The following is a 27,029-nucleotide window of genomic DNA, read 5'->3' as shown; positions in this document are numbered from 1 at the left end:
ACTGTATATTCTCTGTACATTATAGCTGTGTAATCACAGAAAAGTGAACATTGCTTTTCCCACACTAATTTCTGCATAGTAATTCTGATGGTTGTGGTTAAGTGCAGGTGATTCTTTGTTTTTCTCAGAACACACAACACTTTTCAGGTGTAATATGCAAAACATATCTCAACAATATGATCAAACATTTGCATAGCTTTAAATTCAAAGCTATGTAAATTCAAAAGCATTGCTACCTCTTCTTTAGTCATAACTTCTGCCAAATTAAATAGATTCCAAGAAACAGATGCCATTAAAATATTGCTGTGGAGAATTAACATTGCACATTAAGCTTTGGTTACAATTAGCATTCAAAGACAAATTTTAAATCCCAGAAAGCAGGTTATAATTGAGCCACGGATGTGATCTTTCTTACTTCAGCAAGTCTACCCACAGTTGCTCAACATGAAGTCAATTGGACTATTAGTCATCATGTCAGAAAGGAGCATTAACAACTAGCTCAGAAGCTGGCCCTCCCATAAGGTCCAATCTGGCAGAAACACCAATAAAGATATTTCTCTTAATGGGCAATAGGGCCATTCATGAGACAAGGTACCACTCATTTTAAGACTGAAAGAACAAAGCCTGCAAGGCAGTAATTACTGCAGAGGTACAAGTAGCAAGCCAGTTTTTGCCAACAAAGCAGACAACACTTTATCCAAGAAGTTATAAATTCTTACGTATCTTTCAGTAACATTTTAAATAAACTGTAACTCTTTATGAACAATTATAAAATCCTGCACAGCACACTTTCAACACCTCCTCCTTCACGATAATGGGTCTCTGTCAGATAAACAAAATCAGTATATCAGCTGCATCAAGCTACAGCTACACATCAAGGCACTCTGTAAAAACAACCACTCACAATCCTTTAGAATATCCCTCTCTTCCAGTGCAAAATTCTAAAACTGTGAATGATATCAGGATAAGATAGATTTCAATTGTAAACAATTGATCCCCCTTTTACTATATTTTTATTAAGTTTCAAAACAGCCTGGATAGCTCTGTTGGTTGCAGCATGCTGCTGTTGCAGAGAGATGTGGAATGTAGAGAACATGGCACATTTTCAGGTGGACATTATCCAGTATTTTCCTTCCTGCATCTCCTGGATTGGCATTTCTGTCAAACTGGTTCTCAGCTGTCACTCAAAGTCTCACTATCATCTACTTTCACCATATTTTTGTTTGAAGGGCCCGTCTAAGTGGGGTGGTGGATGATATTAATCTCCAATAATCCCAAGAGAGCTCTAGCACCTTTAACACTGGAGGTGGAAAGCACTGTAGTCCCTTGCATGACAATCATCCAAATTGGGAATCCCCAGTGGTATTTTACACACCCTCGTGGAGGCAGCATGTACATGGGCATAGCTCCCAACTTTCTGAGGTTTTCTCCAGGGAGGACTTGAAGGATCATGATGGGCTGCTTGTCATGGGAGATGTCTTTGAGAGGCCTCAGTAGCCTCTAGACTTCTTCCTTTTTTGAGAACCATGCAAAACAAATGGCCACATCTCAGGGGAGGGAGTGCTCTCTTGGCTTAGGGGCTATTGCACAACAGGCACAAAGCCATGCACAGAAAATTCAAGCTCTGAAAGGAGCATTTTGAAACAACCCATTAAAAATTCCCCAAGACTTTCATTCTTTGTTGTTTAGTTGTTCAGTCATGTCCGACTCTTCGTGACGCCATGGACCAGAGCACGCCAGGCACTTCTGTCTTCCACTGTCTCCCACAGTTTAGTCAGACTCATGTTTGTAGCTTCAAGAACACTGTCCAACCATCTCGTCCTCTGTCGTCCCCTTCTCCTTGTGCCCTCCATCTTTCCCAACATCAGGGTCTTTTCCAGGGAGTCTTCTCTTCTCATGAGGTGGCCAAAGTATTGGAGCCTCAGCTTCACGATCTGACCTTCCAGTGAGCACTCAGGGCTAATTTCCTTAAGAATGGATGCATTTGATCTTCTTGCAGTCCATGGGACTCTCAAGAGTCTCCTCCAGCACCATAATTCAAAAGCGTCAATTCTTCGGCGATCAGCCTTCTTTATGCTCCAGCTCTCACTTCCATACATCACTACTGGGAAAACCATGGCTTTAACTATACGGACCTTTGTTGGCAAGGTGATGTCTCTGCTTTTTAAGATGCTGTTTAGGTTTGCCATCGCCTTTCTCCCAAGGAGCAGGCGTCTTTTAATTTCGTGACTGCTGTCACCATCTGCAGAGATCATGGAGCCCAAGAAAGTAAAATCTCTCACTGCCTCCATTTCTTCCCCTTCTATTTGCCAGGAGCTGATGGGACCAGTGGCCATGATCTTCGTTTTTTTGATGTTGAGCTTCAGACCATATTTTGCGCTCTCCTCTTTCACCCTCGTTAAAAGGTTCTTTAATTCCTCCTCACTTTCTGCCATCAAGGTTGTGTATCCACATATCTGAGGTTGTTGATATTTCTTCCGGCGATCTTAATTCCGGCTTGGGATTCATCCAGCCCGGCCTTTCGCATGATGAATTCTGCATATAAGTTAAATAAGCAGGGAGACAATATACAGCCTTGCCGTACTCCTTTCCCAATTTTGAACCAATCAGTTGTTCCATATCCAGTTCTAACTGTAGCTTCTTGTCCCACATAGAGATTTCTCAGGAGACAGATGAGGTGATCAGGCACTCCCATTTCTTTAAGAACTTGCCATAGTTTGCTGTGGTCGACACAGTCAAAGGCTTTTACATAGTCAATGAAGCAAAAGTAGATGTCTTTCTGGAATTCTCTAGCTTTCTCCATAATCCAGCGCATGTTTGCAATTTGGTCTCTGGTTCCTCTGCCTCTTCTAAATCCAGCTTGCACTTCTGGGAGTTCTCGGTCCACATACTGCTTGAGGCTTCCTTGTAGAATTTTAAGCATAACCTTGCTAGCGTGTGAAATGAGTGCAATTGTGCGGTAGTTGGAGCATTCTTTGGCAATGCCCTTCTTTGGGATTGGGATGTAGACTGATCTTCTCCAATCCTCTGGCCACTGCTGAGTTTTCCAAACTTGCTGGCATATTGAGTGTAGCACCTTAACAGCATCATCTTTTAAAATTTTAAGTAGTTCAGCTGGAATACCACCACTTCCACTGGCCTTGTTATTTGCAGTGCTTTCTAAGGCCCATTTGACTTCACTCTCCAGGATGTCTGGCTCAAGGTCAGCAACCACACTACCTGGGGTGTACGAGCCATCCATATCTTTCTGGTATAATTCCTCTGTGTATTCTTGCCACCTCTTCTTGATGTCTTCTGCTTCTGTTAGGTCCTTACCACTTTTATCCTTTATTATGGTAATCTTTGTACGAAATGTCCCTTTCATATCTCCAATTTTCTTGAACAGATCTCTGGTTCTTCCCATTCTGTTGTTTTCCTCTATTTCTTTGCATTGCTCGGTTAAGAAGGCCTTCTTGTCTCTCCTTGCTATTTTTTTGAAATCTGCATTCAATTTCCTGTATCTTTCACTGTTTCCCTCGCATTTTGCTTGCCTTCTCTCCTCCGCTATTTGTAAGGCCTCGTTGGACAGCCACTTTGCTTTCTTGCATTTTCTTTTCATTGGGATGGTTTTCGTTGCTGCCTCCTATATAATGTTGCGAGCCTCCATCCATAGTTCTTCAGGCACTCTGTCCACCAAATCTAATTCCTTAAACCTGTTCCTCACTTCCACTGTGTATTCATAAGGGATTTGACTTAGATTGTATCTTACCGGCCCAGTGGTTTTTCCTACTTTCTTCAGTTTAAGCTTGAATTTTGATATAAGAAGCTGATGATCTGAGCCACAGTCCGCTCCAGGTCTTGTTTTTGCTGACTGTATAGAGCTTCTCCATCTTTGGCTGCAGAGAATATAATCAATCTGATTTCGATGCTGCCCATCTGGTGATGTCCATGTGTAGAGTCGTCTCTTGTGTTGTTGGAAAAGAGTGTTTGTGATGACCAGCTTGTTCTCTTGGCAGAACTCTATTAGCCTTTGCCCTGCTTCGTTTTGAACTCCAAGGCCAAACTTGCCAGTTGTTCCTTTTATCTCTTGACTCCCTACTTTAGCATTCCAATCCCCTATAATAAGAAGAACATCCTTCTTTGGTGTCAATTCTATAAGGTGTTGTAACTCTTCATAGAATTGGTCAATTTCAGTTTCTTCAGCACCAGTGGTTGGTGCATAAACTTGGATTACTGTGATGTTAAAAGGTCTGCCTTGGATTTGTATCGAGATCATTCTATCATTTTTGAGCTTGCATCCCAATACAGCTTTTGCCACTCTTTTGTTGGCTATGAGGGCCACTCCATTTCTTTTATGGGATTCTTGCCCATAGTAGTAGATATGATGGTCATCCAAACTGAATTCGCCCATTCCCGTCCAATTTACTTCACTGATGCCCAGGATGTCAATATTTATTCTTGCCATCTCATTTTTGACCACATCCAACTTACCAAGGTTCATGGTTCTTACATTCCCGGTTCCTATGCAATATTTTTCTTTACAGCATTGGACTTTCCTTTCGCTTTCAGGCATATCCGCAACTGAGCGTCCTTTCGGCTTTGGCCCAGCCGCTTCATCAGCTCTGAATCTACTTGTACTTGTCCTCCGCTCTTCCTCAGTAGCATGTTGGACGCCTTCCGACCTGAGGGGCTCATCTTCCAGCGTCATAACTTTTATATGCCTTTTGTCTTTGTCCATGGAGTTTTCTTGGCAGGGATACTGGAGTGGCTTGCCGGTTCCTGCTCCAGGTGGATCACGTTTGGTCAAAACTCTCCACTATGACCTGTCCATCTTGGGTGGCCCTGCACGGCATAGCTCATAGCTTCTCCGAGTTATTCAAGCCCCTTCGCCACGTCAAGGCAGTGATCCATGAAGGGGACTTTCATTCTACCACCTCTCAAAAAGTGAAAATTAACCCGGCAAGGGAAGCCTCTTTTGAAGATCACAGTCAACCAGTAGGGTACAGGTTTTATATGTCTTCTGAGGTCAAGGTGAACCCCCCCTTTAATTATGGCTCAAAGAAAAATATCCCAGTGTCATTGCAATGGTCAAGATCCAGATTACCAAAAGTGATTTGGGCACTGACTTTGAGGGCTAGAGATCAGATGAGTCAGGAATATCACCCACACAAACACCAGATTTGGGAACTGAAACTCAAGCTGAGTCCAGCAACCATAGGAATCTGACACTTTGAACCTAAAACCATGGGTAGGCAAACTAAGGCCCGGGGGCCAAATCTGGCCCAATCGCCTTCTAAATCTGCCCCGCGGATGGTCTGGGAATCAGCATGTTTTTACATGAGTAGAATGTGTCCTTTTATTTAAAATGCATCTCTGGGTTATTTGTGGGGCATAGAAATTTGTTCAGAGATGCATTCCCCCCCCCCCCAAAAAAATATAGTCCGGCCCTCCACAAGGTCTGAGGGACAGTGGATCGGCCCCCTGCTGAAAAAGTTTGCTGACCCATTCCTAAAACCCTTCAGCCAGGATGCCCAGAGACTATAGTCCAGGATCCAGGAACCATCACAGAACCAGAATCCTTGCTCCTCACCCACACACAAAAGGCCTTGTGTGCCATCTGTTCGCCACCACAGGCAATGTGCTTGGCAACGGAGACACAACAAAATGTCAGGCTCCAGGCCAGAGATTTGCTCCTTAAAAGATCTCCATTTTCCAGTAAGGGGGCAGAGCCTGGTGAGGTGGTAGTCAAGCTGAAAAACTACATGAGCTCAGCAACTAGTCCTTCTAAGAAGAAGTTGTCTCCACCTGAGTTTCTTCCCTGAGACCTGTCCAAGGTACTGAAAGACTTGTTTCTGACTACTTTTGTTTTCTGACCTATGGCTTTCAAGTGGGTACAAACTCCTTGCTGGTCAGTCCCCTGCTCTAAACTCATACTAGCTAGCTTCAGACTCTCCTATCTTTGCCAGGAGTGTCCAGCAATTACACATATTTTATCTGTTTCCATTGCCCTACTCCCTCAAATAAGTGAAGTGCTGCATTAGCAAGAGGTCAGCCCCACAGGACGCATTATAGTGATCCATTCATATTACAAATAGTGTGTGAGATATTGGCCAGGTCCCTGTACATCAGGAAAGGGCGCAGTAAAAATGATAGGTAGAAGCAGTAACCAAGAATTCTTAGAATCCAAACTAAGAAAGGATTGAAAAGATCCCGTATAATGCGCAACTACTCAATTAAAAGAAGGCAAATCCCATCACTGGGTTTTTTCTCTCCAAGGACCCCAACTGTCATCACTTATGCCTCATCTGCATTCAGTTGCAACCTATACATCCTCATCTAGTCCATTGCAGTTGCCAGACACTGGCTCACGGGAGAGCTTTAGCTCCTGGATCTTGATAGAAAAACAGAGCTGGGTATCATCAGCATGTTAATGACATCCAACTCCAAAACATTAAACAGTTTCAGCCACTGACTCCATGCAGATATCAAAACAGAAACTTGCAACACTCCACAAGCCATTTTCCAAGGGATTGAGTGGTTATTTAATTTGAATAAAGCCCTGTTTCCATATTTCAGAGCTGAGAGGATGGGCTCTTGAACAACCAAGCTGCACCATTACTGAATGCAGAAATTCCAGACTTACCTCCTGGTAACATGGCGTCTTCTGAACCAACATGTTTGGAGAAAGGAAAATGAGAAGAATGAATATGTTTCTTCCTGGACAACTCAGGAGGCAAGTTATTGTGATGTACTGTGATGTCACCATGCAAATGCATAAAATTCTTAACATGGAATTTGTCACCCCTTACAGATGATGCGTAAAATGGAGCAGGAGGGGGAACCTTCCTGTCTTTTTGTATGATAAACACACAAAATGGGCACACTGTAACAACCATCAGTGCCCTGAGATATTAGAGAAATATTTTGTCAGACTTTGGAAATATGGAAACATGAATCATGATCAGTGTAGTGTAATACATTGTATTGATTATTGTACACATTTATAGCACAATCCAATACAACTCTTCTCAGAAGTCCCATTAAATTCAATGGGGCATACTTCCTCATAAGTGGGTATAGGACTGCAGCCTGGTAGGAACACCAGCATTAACTAGTGGTGGTTGTTGTTAAAGGAATCCTGTAAGAATTTGTTATTATAAGAATTTATTATTTATTCCCCACCCATCTGGCTGGGTTCAGTACAGTATATTATTTAATATATTCTCACAAGTACAGATTTAACTGACCAAAAGCACCCATCACAAGTAAACTAATCACTATATTACATTAATGGTATTAAGAAATAAAGAACTATATCTTAGCACCAAAATTAACATACTGTATTGACCTGAATATAAGCCTCAGTTTTTTTCTCAAATTCCGACCGTGAAAAGTTAAAGTGTGGCATATATTCGTGGCACTGGTATGCAGCCAGGAGCACAGGACAAACAGCGCCAGGAGTGCAGCAAAGCGGTGTCCGCCCAGCACATAGTTCCCCATCCTCTCCCCCAAGGTCAGGAAGGGAGAGAGCGAGGAAGGGGAAAGGCCACTGGCAATGCAGCGTGGCTCCCCCCGCCCCAGCACCCAGTATGCAGCCAGGAGCAGTGAGGAGTGGAGCGGCTTATACTCCAGATTTTTTTCTTTCCCCCCCCTCCAATTTTAAAGGTGTGGCTTATATTCGGGTGTGGCTTATATTCAAGCCAATACAGTATGGCTGCATCCTAACCATGTCTATTCAGGAGTAACTTCAATGGTGTTTACTCCCAGGTAAGTGAAGTTAGGATTCTGGCATGAAAGTCCACTTTGCTTTGATTAAGACTGCTACAAGCCACCCCAATCTCAGAGCAGTGAGAGATTCCAGGGGTCCAGGCACCTACCCAGGGTCTGTGTTTCCTTTTGGAAATGTGGCACAGCGGAGACTGTGGTGTCTTTATGATATATGGTTTAGTTACACATATATACCACCTGAGCCTACAACTGAGGGGTTCACAGCATTAACACACCAAAAAGGTCTTGTATTTCTCATGGTTGCAGCCTTGGATCCAAACAGAAATCAGCCATGGCTCTCTGAACTTCTGCTCTAGCTTGCTGCCTTTCACAGCCTGCAACCATTTTCCTCCTAGGTTACATCACCACCAAATGCAATCCTAAACTCTCCACTCTGCTTTGTCTCTGCTAATTATCTCAGAGCTTAGGGAGGGGGAGAGTCTGACACAGAGTCTTTACTTTGTAAACAGCCCATTTTCTTTGCTCTCCTTTAATGGCCCGTCTCTCCTAAGGAAGCTGGCCTGACTTATATTTTAATCATTGCTTGATTCATGATTTTAGGGGAGTCTAGCACCCCGAACTCATAATAATACAATATGTGCAAATCTGTTTTGAAGTTGAAAGCAATTCATTAAATCATCCAGCTGTATGACATTTTCCTGATCAATTCCTTGTATTGAAGACAAAAGCTTCTTTCGCCATTTAATCTAACAATTTTTATTCGTAAAGAAGCCCTTTATGCCACAGTGACCTTTTATAAAATTCACATTTGATCCAAGCTTGAGCACTAAGCTGAAATCCTTTCCTAAATCTGAAGAATTATATGTTTTATATAATAATCTCCACAGTGCCCCCCCCTCAGACAACCAGAAAGTTCAGTTGATCTGCATTTAACTCCTCATGTCCCCACATCCTTTTGAAACAACACACACACAGAAAGAGGGCAAGTTCACCCCCATCCATCCATCTGTTATCAGTCTTGCTATACTGACACAAAAATATAAAATGCATGGCATATACACAAGCGCGCAATGGGTCAGTGCACATGGCTGTTAACCGAAAGGTTGGTGGTTCGAGCCCACCCAAGAACGGCTGTGGGCAGGATTGCAGAGAGTTGAAATAGACGACCCTTGGGGTCCCTTCCAACTCGACAATTCTATTATTCTAAGACAGCTGTGGAAAAGAAGGAGCAATAAACTAGCCAAACAGCAAAGGCCATCTCTCATCTACTTTGATAATACAAGATACAAAAACCCACTGATTCCTAGAAAAGGAATCAAGGGGTTAATTCCAGAGTACAACCTGAATCCTCCCCAGGCAGTTTGAGAAGGTTCCTTGTGACAGAAAGTTGAGGACTGTGTATGTGTGTGTGTGTAATATAGAGAGAATGGTGACTGCTGCTGTGAAGCAGGCAGGGATAAACAAGGGACTTACTTTTGTAGCTGGCAGCCCAGGGCTGATAGCCGTAGTAGCCAGTAATCCGTAGAATCCTTTCCTCAATGGAGGTGAGCCCCACGGTCGCACTGGTGAGGTCTTCCACAGATCGGGACCATTTCAAATCCTCTTTGATTGCCTCATCCACCACTAGGTATTTCAGCTGCCGGAGTTGAGGGCTGATGTCTGACAGCCTCCTGGGGCTGACGTCTGGAGATCTCCTCATGCCACTAGAGGCAGAGACAAGAGAGGTGGGTGAGGAGAAGGTAAGGCAAAGGCGAATGTAATAAATGCAAACCCTCTCAGGAACAAGGTGTTAAGAATGCAACAAAGAGGAATAGAGGCAGCTGCCTTAGAATCCCAGAATTGTAGAGTTGGAAGGGACCCCCAAGGGTCATTTAGACCAACCCCCTGCAATGCCTTATGTCAAGCCCCACCACCAGTCCACCTAGCTCAGTATTGCCTACACGGACTGGCAGCGACTCTCCAAGGTTTCAAGCAGGCGTCCTTGCTACCCCTACCTGGAGATGATAGGGATTAAACCCGGGACCTTCTGCATGCCAAGGCTGCGGTCCTTCCCCGCTGAGGGCACTGGGCACCTCCCCTTAGCCGAGTTCCACTACCATTTCGCCCGGTACAACGATTTGTAGAGGGGTTTTTTCCCCGCTCAGAAAACGTGGTCTACTTTGGTCTTCTGTCAATAGGCGCCAAGCCCCTCCTCCTGCGAGTCCGCCCGGACGGAGCCCAGCGCGACGCCGCTCTCCGCGCACCCCGAGGGGCTCGAAGCTGCCGCGAGGGAGCGCGCCTTCCTCCTCCGCTCCCCGCCGAGCTGGCCAGGAAAGGCTCCGGGCGAACTTTCCGCCTTTCCGCGCCAAAACCACCACCTCCCTTCTCCACACAAACACGCCGCTTCCTCCGCTTCTCAGACCCAGCGAGGAGCAGAAAAGAAGAGCGCGGCCGGGAGAAAGTGAGCAGCAAGCAGGAGGGGAGGCTGAAAACTTTGCTCCCGGTGTCCCTCGTCCTCCCTCACGGGGTCGGCGGTGGGTCGGCGCCCCCCCTGGAGAAGGGGAATGGCTGCGTGAGGGAACCTTTGCTGCGCGCGACGCCCCCCACGCCCAGCCCCCCCTCGCCCCCCACTCACATGGCGACGGTCTTGCCCCTGGCCGTGCCGTTGGGAAACTCCCGAATTCCCATAGGGAAGAGCAGCGGGGGAGTGGGGGCTCCCAGGCTTCAAGGAAGGTGCAGCCGCCCCGGGCTGGCGGGCTGGAGAGACGGGGCGGCGGCTCCCGCGCGGGTCGCCAAGGCGGGAAGAGGAAGGAGGACGGAGCCGGAGCTAGCGCTTGCCGCCGCCGCCGCGCAGGCACGGAGTTTGGAGCGGCCGGCGAAGAGCTGCTGCTGCCGCCGCCGCCGCATGAGAGTCCGCCTGCCTGAGTCCCCAGCGCGGGCGAGGCGTCGGCTCCCGGCTGCAACCTGCTGTCCGTGTCTATTGCTGCTGCTGCTGCTACCGCTGCTGCTCGCCGCCGCTACCTCTCCAGCAGTGAAGCGAAGGAGGAGAGCAACGCTCGTCGTCGCCCCCTCGCAGGCAAGCGCCGCTCTCGCTCGCCTCTTCTCGGGGGGAAATGCCGCGCGCCCCTCAGGGGGAGCCCGCTCGCCCTTCTCCTCCCGCTTTCCCTCCGCGCGGTGAATGTGGCGCGGCGGCCGACAGGGGGAGCCCGTGCGCAGTTCGTGGGGAGGGGGAGGGAGCGAGGCCGCCATAGAGAGCGGCGCCCCTCCTCCTGGCTTGGGAAGAAAGGCAGCGGCTGGGAGGCAGGCGCCCTCTGCGAAGGCTCGAGACACACTTCTCAGATTAGTTTCTATTTGATCTCAGCGTGGAGCGGGTTGTATATTCTTGAAGAGAGAAAGGGGGGTTTATGCGATTGTTTCCAAAGGGGTAGGAGAATTAGCTCGCTCAGCAATAGCAGTCAGTCCTTAACATTTGTTATTGGTGATGAGGATGATTTTGGAAGGGAAAAAAAAAGGGGGGGGGGAGGAATAAGGGAACTATTACGGATCCAGCTCCTTCATAAGTAGTGGCGTCCCTGAGTGAGGTAGCCGCATTTTGGGTGTCAGGAAAGGGCACCAAGTGGTTAGTCATTTAGTTAGCTGTAATTGTGTTTTTTACAACCCAGGAGCGGAGAGGTGCTTGTGGGATTTTCGGCCTCAGGTGCCAAATTGACTTGGCTGGCCTTGGGAACTGTGCATCTTGTCTCGGAGGTGCAGAGAGAGGAGATTTGCTGTCCTGCTGCAAGCAGCAAAATGTCTTGGGCCAACCTGCTCGGTGATTCAGCCTTTTGTCATAGCAAAGAGGATCCAAGGTGGCAGAACACCTTTATTGCATGCAAAATGGCCCAGGTTCAATACCTGGCACCTCCAGGTAAGGTAGGGCTCCTGTCTGAAACCCTGGACTACCAGTCTGTGTAGACAATACTGGGCTATTGAAAGGTCAATGGCAGTTTCCTATATTCCTGTCCCCCCTGCCCCCACCACTCCATGCCTCTAGAGAAAGAGGGAGAATGAGAATGATCTTCAAAATGAGGGTCAATTGAAATCAGCCCAGGAATGCTTACTCAATCAGCCAGTTTTTGTGAAAATCCAAATGGGAGCTGAAAGCTCCTTCCTTTGACCTTGGGATCTTTCTACTGCTTCTTCTATTACATGACAAATAATGACGGCAAAGCCAAAAGCAGAAGCCCCATCAAGAGGCAAGGTGAGGCAGCTGCCTCAACCTCCCAATTGTGCCATTAAAGGAGGCAGAATGAACTCGATATAGGCAAATCTGACCCAGAATGTTTTGTGGTGTTCTCCTGCCCAGTCTCCACTGAAATTAGTGTGAGCTGCTCAAGAACATGGTGGTGCTATATTCACAACTAGGAACATAGAAAGCGGACTTCTACTGCATCAGACCAACAGTCCATCTAGCTCAGTGTTCACTGGCTGGGAGGAGCTCTCCAGGGTTTCAGCCAGGGATCTTTTCCCAGCCCTAACTGGAGATGCTGAGGATTGAAGCCGAGACATTTGGCATGCAAAGCAGGTGGTCTACAATTTTGGGGACTTCATCAACTTTCGGGGTGTTCTGGTTTTTACTTTTTGAAATATGGCAGCCCTAGCTGTGGATAATTTCAAGAGGGATGCCTTACAGCAGGCGTAGGCAAAAGACGGATTGGAACCTACTGGTAGAATTCTGAGCGATTTGCAGTAAATTGAATCCCAGCTGTTTTACAACAAAATGGCTTTTCCCACCTAAAGTAAGATGCTGAAATGAAGAAAGCGGATAGGAGAAGGGCTGTAGTAGGCTGGTGGTGCAGAGCACATGTTTGCGTGCAGAACCTTCAATCCCTGGCATCTCCAGTTAGGGTTGAGTGATCTTCCTGCCTTAAATCCTGGAGAACCACTGCCAGTCAGTTTGGGCAATGCTAGGCTAGATGGAGCAATGGTGTGACTCAGTATAAGGCAACTTCCTATGTTAACTCTTGTGTGAAAGGACTGTAAGTGGAAACCAAATGGTTCTCCTTCAACTCCCCCCCCCCCCGAGGTACCTTCCAAAAGAATAGGAGGGGAGGGTGCAAATTCACTCTTCCCTCCCGTAATGCCCACACCATCTATTCCGGGGAGTCCCAGCCATCCAGAACAGATTGGGACACAGCAGTGCGGGGGTGCGGGTGGGCAGAGCAAACATTCCCTCCTTCCTCTTCCATTAATAGTCACTTCAGCTGGAGCAACTGGATACAACTCTGTGAACTCAGTACAGTTATAATATTGCGGGGAGGGTGTTATATATTCAGAATGCATTCAGAGGCATCCTGTTTTGTTTTAAAACTATGTCTGTGGTTGAATGAGCTTGGGGTTCTAGAAAAAGCAAAGAAGATCAGACAAGCCTGAAGTCTGCACCCATGCAGGTATGGCCATTTTAAGTCCCAGTTCACAAGCTTGTATGCAAAGAGCCATTCCAAATATTTGCTGCAAAATGTTTACTCGAAAGGGAGCTGCAGGCAGTGGTGGATCCCTGACTTCTAGTGTGTTACCTGCATGGTATACATTTGCCATAGCAATGCATACTGTTTTAAGCATTGTAGGTGTACATTTGGAACATTACAGGCTTACACCAAAAATGGGGTGTGTGAAGTGGACACCCTTGCAAAACAAGTGCAGCTAATCCAGGTAGTATCTTTTAACATGGCTTGTCTCTCATAAGCATTCTGTTTTCCTGATAACGGTGCAGTCTCCAGGGTCCTGTGTGATTTACATCCCTTGCTGCTTTGGGATCAATAACACCAGAAAGATTAAAAAGCTGGTGAAAGCAAGAAAGCCTATATAACAACTTCTTGATATGCTGCTCATGGAGGAAAGTGAGAATGACCCTAAAGTGACATTCTGCAGCCCGTTTGTCTCTGATAGCCATCAAATACAGCAGCCTCTCGAATTCAGTTTCAGCAGCAGCCTGGAACTTGGTCTGAAGCAGAGGCAAGCATCTCAGTGGAGATGGGGCTGCATTTGAGACAGGGTTGTGCCTCTTCGTTCCTGATACTTGGTTGCCAAAACAATATGGGGGGCAGCACTCACCCAATTTCTTCCCTCTGCAAAATTATGAAAGGCATTTGAGTCCTCATCTGCTTCTTTTGCTTTTGTTCCTCTATAATGCACCATGTTTATTGGTGATGCATTACAGAGGAACAAAATATATATTCATCTGACAGCTCCTTATTAACGGAGGACTTCTGTTTTTTTTTAACTGTCCAGCAAATGGCAAACAAAATCCATCCAAACATGACAGCACTAGGAAAATGAGACAAGATTCATGCATGTATCGCATCTAGTGGCCAGACTGCATGTTACATTAAATGTGGAATTGCATTTAATGTACAGTGGTACCTTTGATTACAGACGCTCCAGCTTACAGACTCCGCTAACCCAGAAATAGTACCTCAGGTTAAGAACTTTGCTTCAGGATGAGAACAGAAGTTGCATGGCGGCGGCGTAGTGGCAGCGGGAGGCCCCATTAGCTAAAGTGGCACCTCAGGTTAAGAACAGTTTCAGGTTAAGAACGGACCTCTAGAACAAATTAAGTTCTTAACCCGAGGTACCACTGTATATCTATTTTGGGTTTTGCCTGTAAATCTTTGCTGGAACAACAAACTTGTCTAGTAGGGCCCACTGGGAGTTGTCCAAGGTCCTGATATTCCTGGCCTGACCCATTGGAGCCTCCAATACTCATTCCCACTTTCCCTGTAGGCCTCATGTCCCAGCAGAACAGAATAATACCCCTCTCTCCATACACCACCATCCGGATCCCCCTCCCATACTATGACACCAGCCAAACCCATAAGACAAACAGTTACATTGAACATGATCGTATATTTAACATAACATGTAGTTTGGCCCTCAAATGGGAGGTGTGATATAAAGGAGCCTAACTGATCTAGCTTAGCAACAAGGTACTTGTGTGTACCAAGAGATCAGGAAGGCAAAGAGGATAATTTTTATTTTTATTTTTACTTGTAATGAGATACGTCATGTGGCGCCATCCCTTCCTTTTTCCTGGCTGTGTGAGTCCTCTACTAAAGTGTAAGTTATTTCCACCGGCAGTGTATAGTTTCTCCTGGTTCAGCATTCTTATGAACAGAGGTATATACAGCTAATTGGCGCAGTGAAGTGAGACACTGGTTCAGCTCACATCTCCGTCATATTCTGCTCGTCTTGTTCCTCTGACATGGAGAAAAACAACAAAACTTGTCATCATCATGCAGGATAGAGTTCTACATTTTAACTCTGGAAAGATTCATCTACCTGATTTCAAGGGGATGAAGTTGTAGAACACATTAATTGTGATCTGCTTGCAGGGCTGGATTAACTGATGGGCAACAAAAATGCCTAGTTCAGAAGGAAAATTAAAAGGATCCTATAAACATAGAGTTGGCAGGGGGGTCTGAAAGGCCATCTACTCCAACCCCCTTGCCAATGCAGGAAATCTGCTCCAGCATCCACGGCAGGTAGCCACTCAGCTTCTGTTTAAAAACCTCTAATGATAGGTCTATTTTATTTGATTGTTAGAGGTTTCTTGTAGCACGTAAGTACGTATGAGGCATGGGGTAATGTCTCAATCATCTTGCTTGTGAAAACAGAGATAATAGAAGGCGGATCAATCTGTAGTTATCGGTCTTGTTAATAAACATGGTGGGGATGACACAGATCTAAATTGGTATTCTTAGACCTGGATGGATCTCTACCTAGTGTTTTATTCTGATGGTTGCAAAATAAGTATTTCAAAGAAACAGCAGAAGAACTATTCAGTACGCTACATATCAATATTTTCTCTGGAGCCCAGAATCATCTGGCTATCCTCCTTCAGGATCTTTAAGGAGACATTTCTTTGAAAATGGCATTGTTCATGTTCATCTTTATGACTATACTACCTGTTCTACAATACATTCACCTTCATTCACTTTGGCTTGTCAGTGTTTTCCCCAGGAAGCAAACATTTTTTCACCAAATAAATGAGTCAACCTAGAGGCAGATAGTATGACTGGCATGACAAAAATGGCAATTTAGATGTGATTAGACCGGTGTCAGAAGATGCATTATGTCATCTTACCTACGTTCAGCAGTACATATGCAGAGTAAAGACAACGGACTAAGTATATTCCTTTTAGTCTGCACTGTGCATGCTATTAATGTAGGACAGGACAAAGGAAGCTACTTTAAAACAGAAAATATACTATGCCCAATGTATTTTTTACATGTGAAATACAAAATAGTTAATGCAAAAGTCAAGGAGTTTCATATCCAACACTCCTGATTCCCAATTAACATACAGGCTACAGCAACACAGTCCAAAGCAAACTGCTATGAACATCCTATTGAAACCAATACTACTTATTTCCAAGACAGGCTTCTTATAAAATATTTATATTTAGAATTGCAGCCTGATCTTTTCAGAGAGGTCTCACTCTGAGAACCCACTGAGTTCAATGGGACCTATTCCAAGTAAATGTGCACAGGATTGCAAGCTTCAAGCCCAGCACCTCCAGTTCTTTAGATAAGTGAGTCATATGTGGTTTCTTTGCTGAGGCATGCCACAATACTATACATAATATAAAAGTTATTTCTGCTAAAGGGACAGAGAGCTTTTGGCTCTCCAGATGTTGTTGGATTCCAACTCTTAGAGATTTTAAATTATTAATGGTTTATAAATGCTTTTAAATAAATAAGGACATATGACAAGCCTGCTGCATCAGGCCAATGGCCCATCAGTTCAGCATCCCATTCTCTGGCTAACCAGAAGCCTTTAGGAAGCCTGCAAGCTGGACATGAGCGCAGCTGCAGTCTGTTCACTGGTGCTTCCCAGCAACTGTAACTCAGAGGCATAATTTCAGATGACATAGTCTGTGGTCTGGGATTATACGAGTTGTAATCCAGCAGTATCTGGTGGGTCATAGACTCCCCATCCATTTTCAATTCGTTCACCTGGATGAGTATTTCCTCTTATCACTCCAAGATACCAGGAAGCCCCCCCCCCCCCCCGCACAACCTTCTACCCAAGAGCCTTTCTCAGGAATTGATGGTTATTGAACCTTGTACCTCGGGCATGCAAAGCATGAGTTTATTGCCAAGTTCTAGATTTGAAAAGTATTATTAAATAATTTCGTCAACAGTTTAATCCAACACTATTTATTGAGAATCAGTTGAATTCCCATTTTTTATGGATAGAGGCTTTAAAGTAATAAATAGTATTGATTACTGGCAATAATCATTTTTGTGCCAATGTGAGTCATAATATTTGTGAGTGTGGGGCTAATTGAATAACCCAGCAGTACTGGCTTGCTGCTATTGCTCTGACTTCAGACATGGCTAAACTAAAGCAACTATGTATGAGTTTCATTCAAATATATATATAATGTGAACCTTCCCAACCATTTGTTCAAAAGAACGCTCCTTGCTGTCCCCTGGCACTTTAATAGGAATGGCATGCTCCTCTCTGCCATTCTTTTCTCCTGTCATAAGACTACACCAGTGTTTCCCAAGCTTGGGTCTCCAGCTGTTTTTGGACTACAACCTCCATCATCCCTAGCTAGCAGGGATGATGGGAATTGTAGTCAGAAAACAGCTGGAGACCCAAGCTTGGGAAACACTGTTCTACACCCAGGACCCTCCTGCTTCCCCTGTAAAATGCACCTTTTCACTTGCTTGAGGTTAAGGGAAAGATGTTTCTCAAGATCTCAAATAAAAAGTGATAATGCTTCAGCCATTATGAACCTTTAGAACAAAAGGGAGATCCTGCATCCCTCCAGAAGATTTGGACTCCCAACTCCCATCAGCCCGAGCCAGTATGGCAAATAGAAACGATGGGAGTTGCAGCCCAACAACATTTGGAGGGCCATAGATGCCACACTGTTCTCAGAAGAAGGATAAATAGATATATGCTAGAGGTGTGCTAGATGAATCCTAAACCTAGAACAGGAGCACAGCCAGTTCAAACAGACATGGGGCATATCAAAGCCAAAACAGGATCTCTCCAATGCTGCCTGTACCAAAGTTCACTTGGTGGTACTTCAGATATCCAGATTAACACCCACACCCACCCACACCTAAAGGCAGTGTGACTTCAAAAACTGAAACATTTCTCCCCAAGCTTGTCATATAAAGAAAGTGCCAGGGTGGGTATAAAGAGAAGATTTCTGCAGCAGACAGGTCTAGCTGTGAATAAGAGGGCATTATTGTGCCAAGGCTCTCTAGTCACAGAGTGCTAGAGTATCACCTTTCTCTTGTCTATCCTGTGCTCTTTGCTAGTTCTGCTAGTGATGCTTGCTTGGGATGCTGTATCTTCAAGTCCTTTTTTTGTCTGCGCTGCATGTCAAAACACTCCTGTCAAATCAGCTTTCCACTTATTAGTTGCTACGACCTTTGGCACCAATTGAACGGAACACAAGCTTAAAGTGGTTCTCCTCCCCCATCCATCACAATTCCCTAGCTCCCACACCTAACCTTCTGAAACTGTGCAAGTTACCTTTCTCAGGGCACCTCTATGATATATGTCATTTTAATAATAAAATAGTTGCGCCAAAAAACACAGGGAGGGAAGGAAACCCCTTTTAGTTTTTCACACACACACCTAATTAACTTAAAAGTGTGTAGCACACAGACACACAGACAGAACACCAACCCCTGAACCTAATTTTAATTTGGCAGGTTTCTAACCTTGGGTGAGAATCTTGCTCTTGATGCTTCAGAAATGCATCAAAGTGGGATCTGAACTTGCTTGCTGTGATGGAATAATAATAATAATAATAAAATAATAATAATAATAATAATAATAATAATAATAATAATAATTTATTTTTACCCAGCCCATCTGGGTGGCTTACAGCATCTCTAAAAACACAATAAAAGCATCCAGTATTAATAACCTCCTGATACACAGCTGCTTTCAGATGTCTTCTAAAAGTTGTGTTATTCTTAATCTCCTTGACATCTGAACAGAGGGTGCCACCACTGAGAAGGTCCTCTGCCTGGTTCCCTGTAACATTTCTTCTCGCAGTGAGGGAAATACCAGAAGACCCTCGGAGGAGAACCTCAGTGTCCAGGCTGAGCGATGTTGGGTGGAATGATTGCCTTGGTGTGATGCTGAATTCCTCCCTGTATCTTGAGGATGGTATACACTCCTGGCAGTGGCATTGCTGCCATTTTCCTAAATGGGCAGGGTGGAGGCAAGGTCAAAGCTACATGAGCACACCCAGAATTTGGCATAAATCCAATATTTATGAAGTGTGAAAACACTCCGAAACAAGCTTTTTTAAAAACAAGGAAGAGGTCTCTCTGTTTCTGACATTTTCCTACAGTGGACAACTTTACTATCTTCCAATGTGTTCACATTAAAGGGACAATAGGAAATTAATTAAGTGTAAATATTTGTTGACTGAGAGATGTTTGCTGTATAAGAAGGCAGGCTTATGCAATGTAAACTTGTGAAGATGTTCCAGAAGGCCTGTAAACTCCATCTTGGTCGTCAAGGTTACCCCGGGACCAATTGGTAGTTGAGGCAAGAATGAGCTCATATATGTTTATCCACTTGCTTTGATATGTGCTAATTGGTTTGCTTTGGTGCTGTGCATATCTGTTGGCCTGGGATGCTGGGCTCTGACCATAAAAATTGGATGTTTGCCACCTATGCAAACTAAGTTGCTCAATTACAACTTATTACTAAACTGAAAACTATGGAGAGACTTGGTCTGTACAGAGATATTGGATTCTTGTCTCATTACATATGCTAAAGCTATTTTTGGTAATCTGCATACTATCCCTTGCTTTTTCCTATAGGACTAATTGCAGTCATTAACAGTCGTCAACAGGTTTACCATACCCATTGAGTCAATCATCCATCTTCTACTACTCTTCTGAGAAAAACCCCACCCCACCCTCCCACTATGTATAAGGGTCTGGTGACTTCTGTTTCACTGTATCTGAAGAAGTATGCATGCACATGAAAGATTATACCCAGAACAAATTTAGTTGGTCTCTAAGGTGCTACTGGACAATTTTTTATTTTTTAAATTTATTTCGATTGCATCAGACCAACACGGCTACCTACCTGAATCTGCCACCTATGCAGGTGGACTAATAGGAGGTTGTGACCAAACTGACATATGCTTTAAAAAAATTTTTTGGATAAGTAATGTATAAACATTTGCTCAGGCACAGACGAGTCATGACGGCGGCTTGCTGTTTCAGTGTCCGACCTGAATCTGTAATGGCAGCACAGGTTACAATAAAGCACTAGAATTGATCACTCTAGCATTTTTGCAATCATTCTTTGGTAACCCTGCACCAACCCACTCCCAGGGGGCCCCCCTTTAGCAAAATGTAATCATACTGCAACCATATTGAAGCAAGTTCTTGGTTCTCAGAGAAAATCCTTCCAGGAACATTGTGCTGGAGTCCAAAGAAGTTATGTTTTAGGTGCATTGAATCTGTTGCTTGACAGTTCTTGTGGATTCTGAGCACAGACACCAATGAGCGAGATACACATGCTGCAACTCCCTTTTCTGCACAGCTACTAAGGGAACAGGAAGCAGGGCCTCTTTCCCACCATAATCTCCATTTGTGGGGTCCACCACCACTGTTAATTTTGGAAAACAGCTTTCCACTGATTTGATCTTTTTGCCTGTCGAACAAAAAATAAAATAAAATAAAATGCCAAGATGCTTCATTAACATGCTTGGCACTGACCTGCATTGGCAGCAGCCTGCTCTTGTTCTGCCAAAGGGCACAGGCTGTGGAAATTCAGGAAGCTTTGAATCATGTTTGTTAGTTAAGTCAGGAGCAGGTGACCTTCTGAGAGGACCTTGATTCTAAGGTATCCTGATGTATTTTCCCTCCCCTACCACTACAGAAGAAGCTTAACAGGCAGAACAAAAGCAGCAAATAGCAGCAGAGTTTATTATTTTGGTTACTTAAAAGCATCTTACTGAAATTCACGTCTGGTGTATTTTCTTTGCCCATTAAGATCAAAATGCAAATTCAAAACCTCCCACCAGTAATCCTCTCATGATTAGTAATGTGTTTGGCATGCATTGAAGCCAATAATATTATAATCTTAACATCCCAACTCTTAACTGCTACACTTAAACGTATAAAAATAAAAATTAAGCTGATCCTCCAGTTTGATGCCCATATGTCTAAAGGAGATTTTCTTCTGAAAGACCATTAAGCCTGATTCACATATCCATGTACATCACTTGATTTAAGAAAGATATCAGGAAAATGGAACAGGTCCAGAGGAGGGTGATAAAGATGGCGAGGGGCTTGGAGACCAACTACTCTTATGAGGGAAGGTTGAAGGAACTTATTTAGCTCAGAGAAGAAGCAATTAAGAAGAACAGGCAGCCTCAGTTTCTCCTTCATTAGTGAATTTTAAGCAGAGGCTAGATGGTCATGGAAGCTGTATAAGTGAGTTTCCTGGATTGTCAGGAAACGTTGGAATAGATTAAATCCGGGGTCCTTTCTAACTCTATGATTCTACACTCAACATTTAGACCAGGTTCAGATCCAGACATTCTCAAACCTTTCGTGCATGCTCAGGTGATTAGAATGTTTCCTACCCACTGCAAGTCACGTTTTAAAATCTTTAAAAATAATAATGAAAAGTCAGTTTCCAGGCAGAAAGTGTTGGTTTTGACCTATAAAGCCTTAAATCATGGGTAGGCAAACTAAGGCCCGAGGGCCGGATCCAGCCCAATCACCTTCTAAAGGCGGCCCGCGGATGGTCCGGGAATCAGTGTGTTTTTACATGAGTAGAACGTATCCTTTTATTTAAAATGCATCTCTGGGTTATTTGTGGGGCATAGGAATTCGTTCATCCCCCTCCCCCCCACAAAAAATATATAGTCTGGTCCCTCACAAGGTCTGAAGGACAGTGGACCGGCCCCCTGCTGAAAAAGTTTGCTAACCCCTGCCTTAAATGGCTCAGGATCACAATACCTCAAGCACCGACTCTCCCCATATGAACTGGCCTGAACCTTGTGAACATTATTTGAGGCACCTGAGATCCCATGCGCTCTTCCAACGGCTTTGCAGAGACAGGGATAGGCACTGGGCTTTTGTAACAATATATTTAGGCACCAGGCAAAAACGTTCCTCTTCAGCCAGGCCTTTGGCTAATGAAACATTCCAGGCCTTTTAAACTGGGGTGTGTGGGTATTGTTTTGGTTTGTTACTATGGTATGCATTTTTCTGTTTTTATATTGTAAACTGCCCTGTGATCTTCGAATGAAGGGCATAATATAAATTTAATTAAAAATGAATATAAGTATAAATGGTATCCAGCTTACCTTTTACAGCTTATGACTTTGCTTTTTATCATCATTATTTTATTATCATTTACATAGTGTTTATGTTATTTGAAGTGCTACGTTCTTGGTAACATTGCCTCAAAGTAAAGCTTCATTCCACTGATTTTTACCTAGCACAGACGACATCGAAATTGAAATTGAAAAAGAAAGATAATTTAGAGCTACTTGAAGGAAGGTCGTTTCCGTAGCTAGTACCCCAACAACTTTAGGTAAAGGGACCCCTGACCATTAGGTCTGACCGACTCTGGGGTTGTGGCACTCATCTCGATTTATTGGCCGAGGGAGCCGGCGTACAGCTTCCAGGTCATGTGGCCAGCATGACTAAGCCGCTTCTGGTGAAACAGAGCAGCACACGGAAACGCCGTTCACCTTCCCACCAGAGCAGTGCCTATTTATCTACTTGCACTTTGACGTGCTTTCGAACTGCTAGGTTGGCAGGAGCAGGGACCGAGCAATGGGAGCTCACCCCGTCGTGGGGATTCAAACTGCAGACCTTCTGATTGGCAAGTCCTAGGCTCTGTGGTTTAACCTACAGCGCCACCTGTGTCCCTACCCTAACAACTTTAAAAACCTTTTTAAAAATGTTACAGATGCTTTTTGCTACCCTAGCTCACTGCAGACAGTACATTAACCCAGGTGAGTACTCAGTTCAACTACCCCTGGCTGCAGTTATGAAGAAAGAACATACATATCAAAGGCAGAACTGCTGCTGGGATATCCTAGGGCTGTGTCATATTTCACTGAGGGATTGGACCTTTGCTGTGTGCCCCTCAGTGTGGAATTCATTTCCTCCTGACATGCACTTCTCCTCCTCTCTCCTAATGAGAAAGAAAGTGGCTTCTTAGATGATATGCAGATTCCTTTCCAACTCTGTGATCCTGTATTTGTGCTAGAAAACTATGGTGGTTTACAAATGCATGGCAGAAAAGTATTTTGTCTTAACTCACACCTTTTCACTGATCTCAGCAATTCCGTTCCAGACAAAAATGTGCCTCTTGATGAGATTGTGGGATCGGAGTCTTCAATCAACATTGCACTCATAATAAATCATACATAACAGGCCTCCCAGACTCTCTCTACTATCAACACTGAATTCGTAAATTATGTAGGAAGAGCAGAGGAAGAATAAAGCTCTGGATCCCAGCAGGCCAAAAAGAGAAGAATGACCTGTGGCTAGAATGAGAATGTCGTGCCTGATTCTGTCACCGGTTTGTAAACACAGCTGGTTCTGCATTCCAGCAGCAGCTCTTTAGCATTGATTCACAGTTCATGGAGCAAATGCATCTGCTTCCTTTTTATCACATAATGCCGTGGCTAAACACCTTCATCTCCTTTAAAGTACCCGTATAACTGGAAGTGGCATCTCTGTAACCATATAGTGGAATTTACATGCAAGCAATGACCAATTGTCTGATCCCACTATTTGTACCCATATGTCTGCCATATTTTGATGTACAAAAAGGAGGACACATTTGCCAGTTTCTGCTTTTAACTATGGATCGCTATGACAACTCTCATTTTACATTCCCATGAAAAAGAGGACATGTCCTAGAAAAACAGGACATATGGCAACCCAACTTTGCAACTGCAAAAAATATCATTTCATACAGCAAATGTGTTTTCTGTGTAGAGCATGAATCAGCTGAGATAATTAGTGTGGGAAGCCCAGGTTTAGACCCCTGCTTATCTATGCAACACACAGGGAGAGCAAATCACCTTCTCACAGCTTAGTCTCATAGCAAACCTATGATGTCAGTTAATGACCAGACTGGGCATTAAATGTATCTTTGCACTGGCTGTGCACTTTTTCAAAATGCGAATAGCAGCTGCCAACAACATTCAGTGCCAACTTGCACTTATAGTCATGTTCAGTTTGGTCTTAACTTGATCCAATCTGAGGTGGAGCGCAGTTATAGTTTCTGTTTTCCATCCTTTCCTACTGTTCACTTTTAAAAAAAAAAACCAAAACTTTTTATACATGTAGTTTTATAATCACTTCTTGGAAGTAAATAGGATTCTTGGGATTTTAAAAAAATCCCCAGTGTTGCTTTCTCTTTCAAGTTCAGTGCTTCAGATCCTGAGGGCTGATAAAGTTCAGACTTGTGTTGTTGTTTGTTGATGGTATGCCATTGCTGGGTGTTCTAAAGTCAGGAGTTTTTGATGGCTCCTTTTCATCTGCAGGGTGCTTTTCACAGATGCTGAGCTCCTACAGATCCCAACCAATTCTGAAAACAGCTTTAAATATTTGGCACCTATGAAAACCAGTTTGGTGGAGGCACTATGTGGCAATCATGAGATGTCTTTTAAACAGGGCAAAATAAATATTAATTAATTGATCAAACCTTCAGAAATCTGTATGCAAATTAAATAACAGTTTTTTTAAAAAAAAACCACGGTGATTATTATGCTTTTATTGTGTTATGCTATTATTTCCTTATCATTACTGCCTAATACGTATGAATCAGTTAATGATAATGCTCAAGGGGGAAAGTATATTTATTTCCCTTTTTGAGACTGCATGCATGTGTTACAGCAAGCACCATCTGAGAAGAAGCATTTGCTGCTGTCTTTATGAAAGATGGAGGAATGCTTGTTATAAGCAGTTACTTGCCACCAAAGTTTTTCTAAGTACCCATATTTATTATTATTTTAAAAACTGTTAGCATTTTTTAAAAATCAAACAAGTTTCTTGATTAATTTTTAACCGATCAAATTATTCTGAGTATCCTAACCATTGAATATTTGTTAAAAATCTAAGACACCTGGGGCTGAATATTCTTTTCTGAATTGTAGTTATTATTTGCCAACATTGATGTGCTCCCTCTCATTGATCTATGAGGCCCCAAGCTTTAGACTCCACTGTTTTCCCCTCAAATATATGCCCCATTGAGGTTAATGGGGTTTATACCAGCATTAGACAGCATGCTGGGGTGCTGCCAGTCGCTTGACCTGTCGGTTGTGTTGCTGCTTTTTACCTGGGAGGTAGAAGGGGAGGGGCAAGTTGGCAGCCAAGTCAGTGCAGTGCAAACAAACAAACTAGCGGAGCCAATGTGCTCTCCCTGCCAACACATTTGCACCCTACCAACCTTGATACTGCCTTGCCCTTCCCCCTCTACTGCCCAGTAAGCAGCAGTAATGCAACCAGCCAGAGGCCATCATGTCTTCCCCTACAGGCTTATTCCCAGATAAGGGTGTATAGGATTGCATCCTAAATGTTACAGTCCTGCTGCAACTTTGAAATATGCCATTTGCTATTGTGATAGGAATTTTATGGTCTTAGATATATAGTAATGTTCATAACTGCACATACATAGATCAGCACAGGAAAGCCAACCTGGAACCATTTTGATTCCTAAACTGACCAAATCCTTTCTCTGCAAGGTTAACCTGAAAAAGCCTCCCCATTGTCTCTTTCCTCACAAATCCTGTCTCAAGGATATGTCTGTTTGAATAAGGTGTGAGCCTGTGACCTGGCCCAGGAAATAAGTATTTTACCACTACAAAAGAATGGCCAGGCTCCCCAGGAAATCCAATCAAGTAACCTGCTAGACAGGAGATCAACAACAACAGGAGAAAAACAATATTTAAATTTCTGTGATGTAGGTGGGATGTATCTGAGGGGTGGTCTTAGGTTACACCCCTTCTGTGATGTATGCATAATGTTTCTGGGGGTGGTCCTGATCTAGAGAATGGGAATTTCAAAAGTCTTTATAAGGCCTTGCATGCCATTGTTCTGGGTCCTCTTCCTCTCCTGCGTGTGAGGGGAGCACCCTGTTGCAACAGATTAATAAAGATCAAGCTTACTAGCTGCTTTGCTTCTCAATATTCTCTGGTTGGCCTCTGTTATTTTCTCCTACCAATAGGGAACCTATGTAAGGACTCTATTTGGGCTCTTGGATACCCCATAAGGGAAAAGGGCATATTTTTATTTACAACACTATTACTCTCCGAAGTGCAATACAAGAAAACAGTAAATTACAGTGGTACCTTGGTTTACGAATTTAATCTGTTCCAGAAGTCCATTCTTAAACCAAGGCGTGCTTTCCCATAGCAGCGGGGGACTCATTTTACAAATGGAACACACTCAACAGGAAGTGGAACATGTTCTGCTTCCAAGGCAAAGTTCACAAACCAAAACACCTACTTCCAGGTTTGCAGCGTTCTTAATCCAAGTTGTTCATAAACTAAGCTGTTCTGAAACCAAGGTACCACTGTACCAATTTTTTACCAGACAGCTCGTAGTTCTAAAGAGGTAGACGCTATCAGATGTCAGGTTAAAATTATCCAGATATAAAGACTTCCCTCTGGGATATATGGTCCAGATCCAACAGAACGTTAGCATAAGAAGCAGGAGACTTAGCATTGTTGTGCAAGCTCATTTTCTTGCACAAGCAGTAGCAGTGTAACAGGACAAAACGTGACACAATACCTACAGTGCCCTAAGCCCAGAGGTGGTTTTATGGTAGACTGACTGGTTCGGCCACTGCAGGGGGCACCACAACAGGGCTGTAGAATGCAGTGCAAGAAGTACGGGGCGGGGAGGCAGGCCACTGGATTTTAGCATTGCACAGGGATCCACTGAAATTTGAGAGCCCAAAGTCCCCCACTGCTAAGCCAACTGCTGGATTCAGCTACTGCTCTATGTTAAGAACAGGGCTCTCACTGAATGCCCAGTTGCTGCATTGCCTTTTACCCTTGCAGCCATGTGTGGCAGGGCTGTGGATGTAATGGCTCCATCACTCTTAAAGGCTGAGGGGTAGAGAGTAAGAATTGCTCCCTTAAGTCTGGTCATGGAATGCATAAAGAAGAAGAGTTTGGATTTGATATCCCGCTTTATCAACTACCCTAAGGAGTCTCAAAGCAGCTAACATTCTCCTTTCCCTTCCTCCCCCACAACAAACACTCTGTGGGATGAGTGGGGCTGAGAGACTTCAAAGAAGTGTGACTGGCCCAAGGTCACCCAGCAGC

The 27,029-nt window shown here is 44.2% G+C and overlaps 1 protein-coding gene and 1 long non-coding RNA gene across 3 annotated transcripts in view; one reads left to right on the top strand and one right to left on the bottom strand.

Annotated features, from left to right (window-relative positions):
- The window catches only part of SLC35F3 (solute carrier family 35 member F3), a 96,870-nt gene extending 86,378 nt beyond the window's left edge, over window positions 1-10,492 (bottom strand). The window contains exons 1-3 of one of the 2 annotated variants that reach the window (XM_080997746.1): window positions 10,322-10,492; window positions 9,181-9,410; window positions 6,623-6,643 (exon numbers count right to left, since the gene is read on the bottom strand). In XM_080997746.1, the coding sequence (XP_080853872.1) occupies window positions 6,623-6,643; window positions 9,181-9,410; window positions 10,322-10,374 (304 nt within the window). In that variant the 5' untranslated portion in view covers window positions 10,375-10,492. The remainder of the gene's footprint in view (window positions 1-6,622; window positions 6,644-9,180; window positions 9,411-10,321) is intronic. The other variant, XM_080997747.1, reaches the window with a different exon arrangement.
- A 138-nt stretch (window positions 10,493-10,630) lies between these two features.
- Window positions 10,631-24,438, top strand: LOC308472739. The gene is made up of 2 exons (XR_013983693.1): window positions 10,631-10,762; window positions 23,042-24,438. It is a non-coding gene; the product is annotated as an uncharacterized lncRNA (long non-coding RNA).
- The last annotated feature ends 2,591 nt before the right edge of the window (window positions 24,439-27,029 follow it).

Source organism: Podarcis pityusensis, assembly GCF_964106645.2.
Source record: "Podarcis pityusensis genome assembly, chromosome: 3".
Taxonomy (NCBI): Eukaryota; Metazoa; Chordata; class Lepidosauria; order Squamata; family Lacertidae; genus Podarcis; species Podarcis pityusensis.
This window is presented reverse-complemented; position numbering and strand designations above follow the sequence as displayed.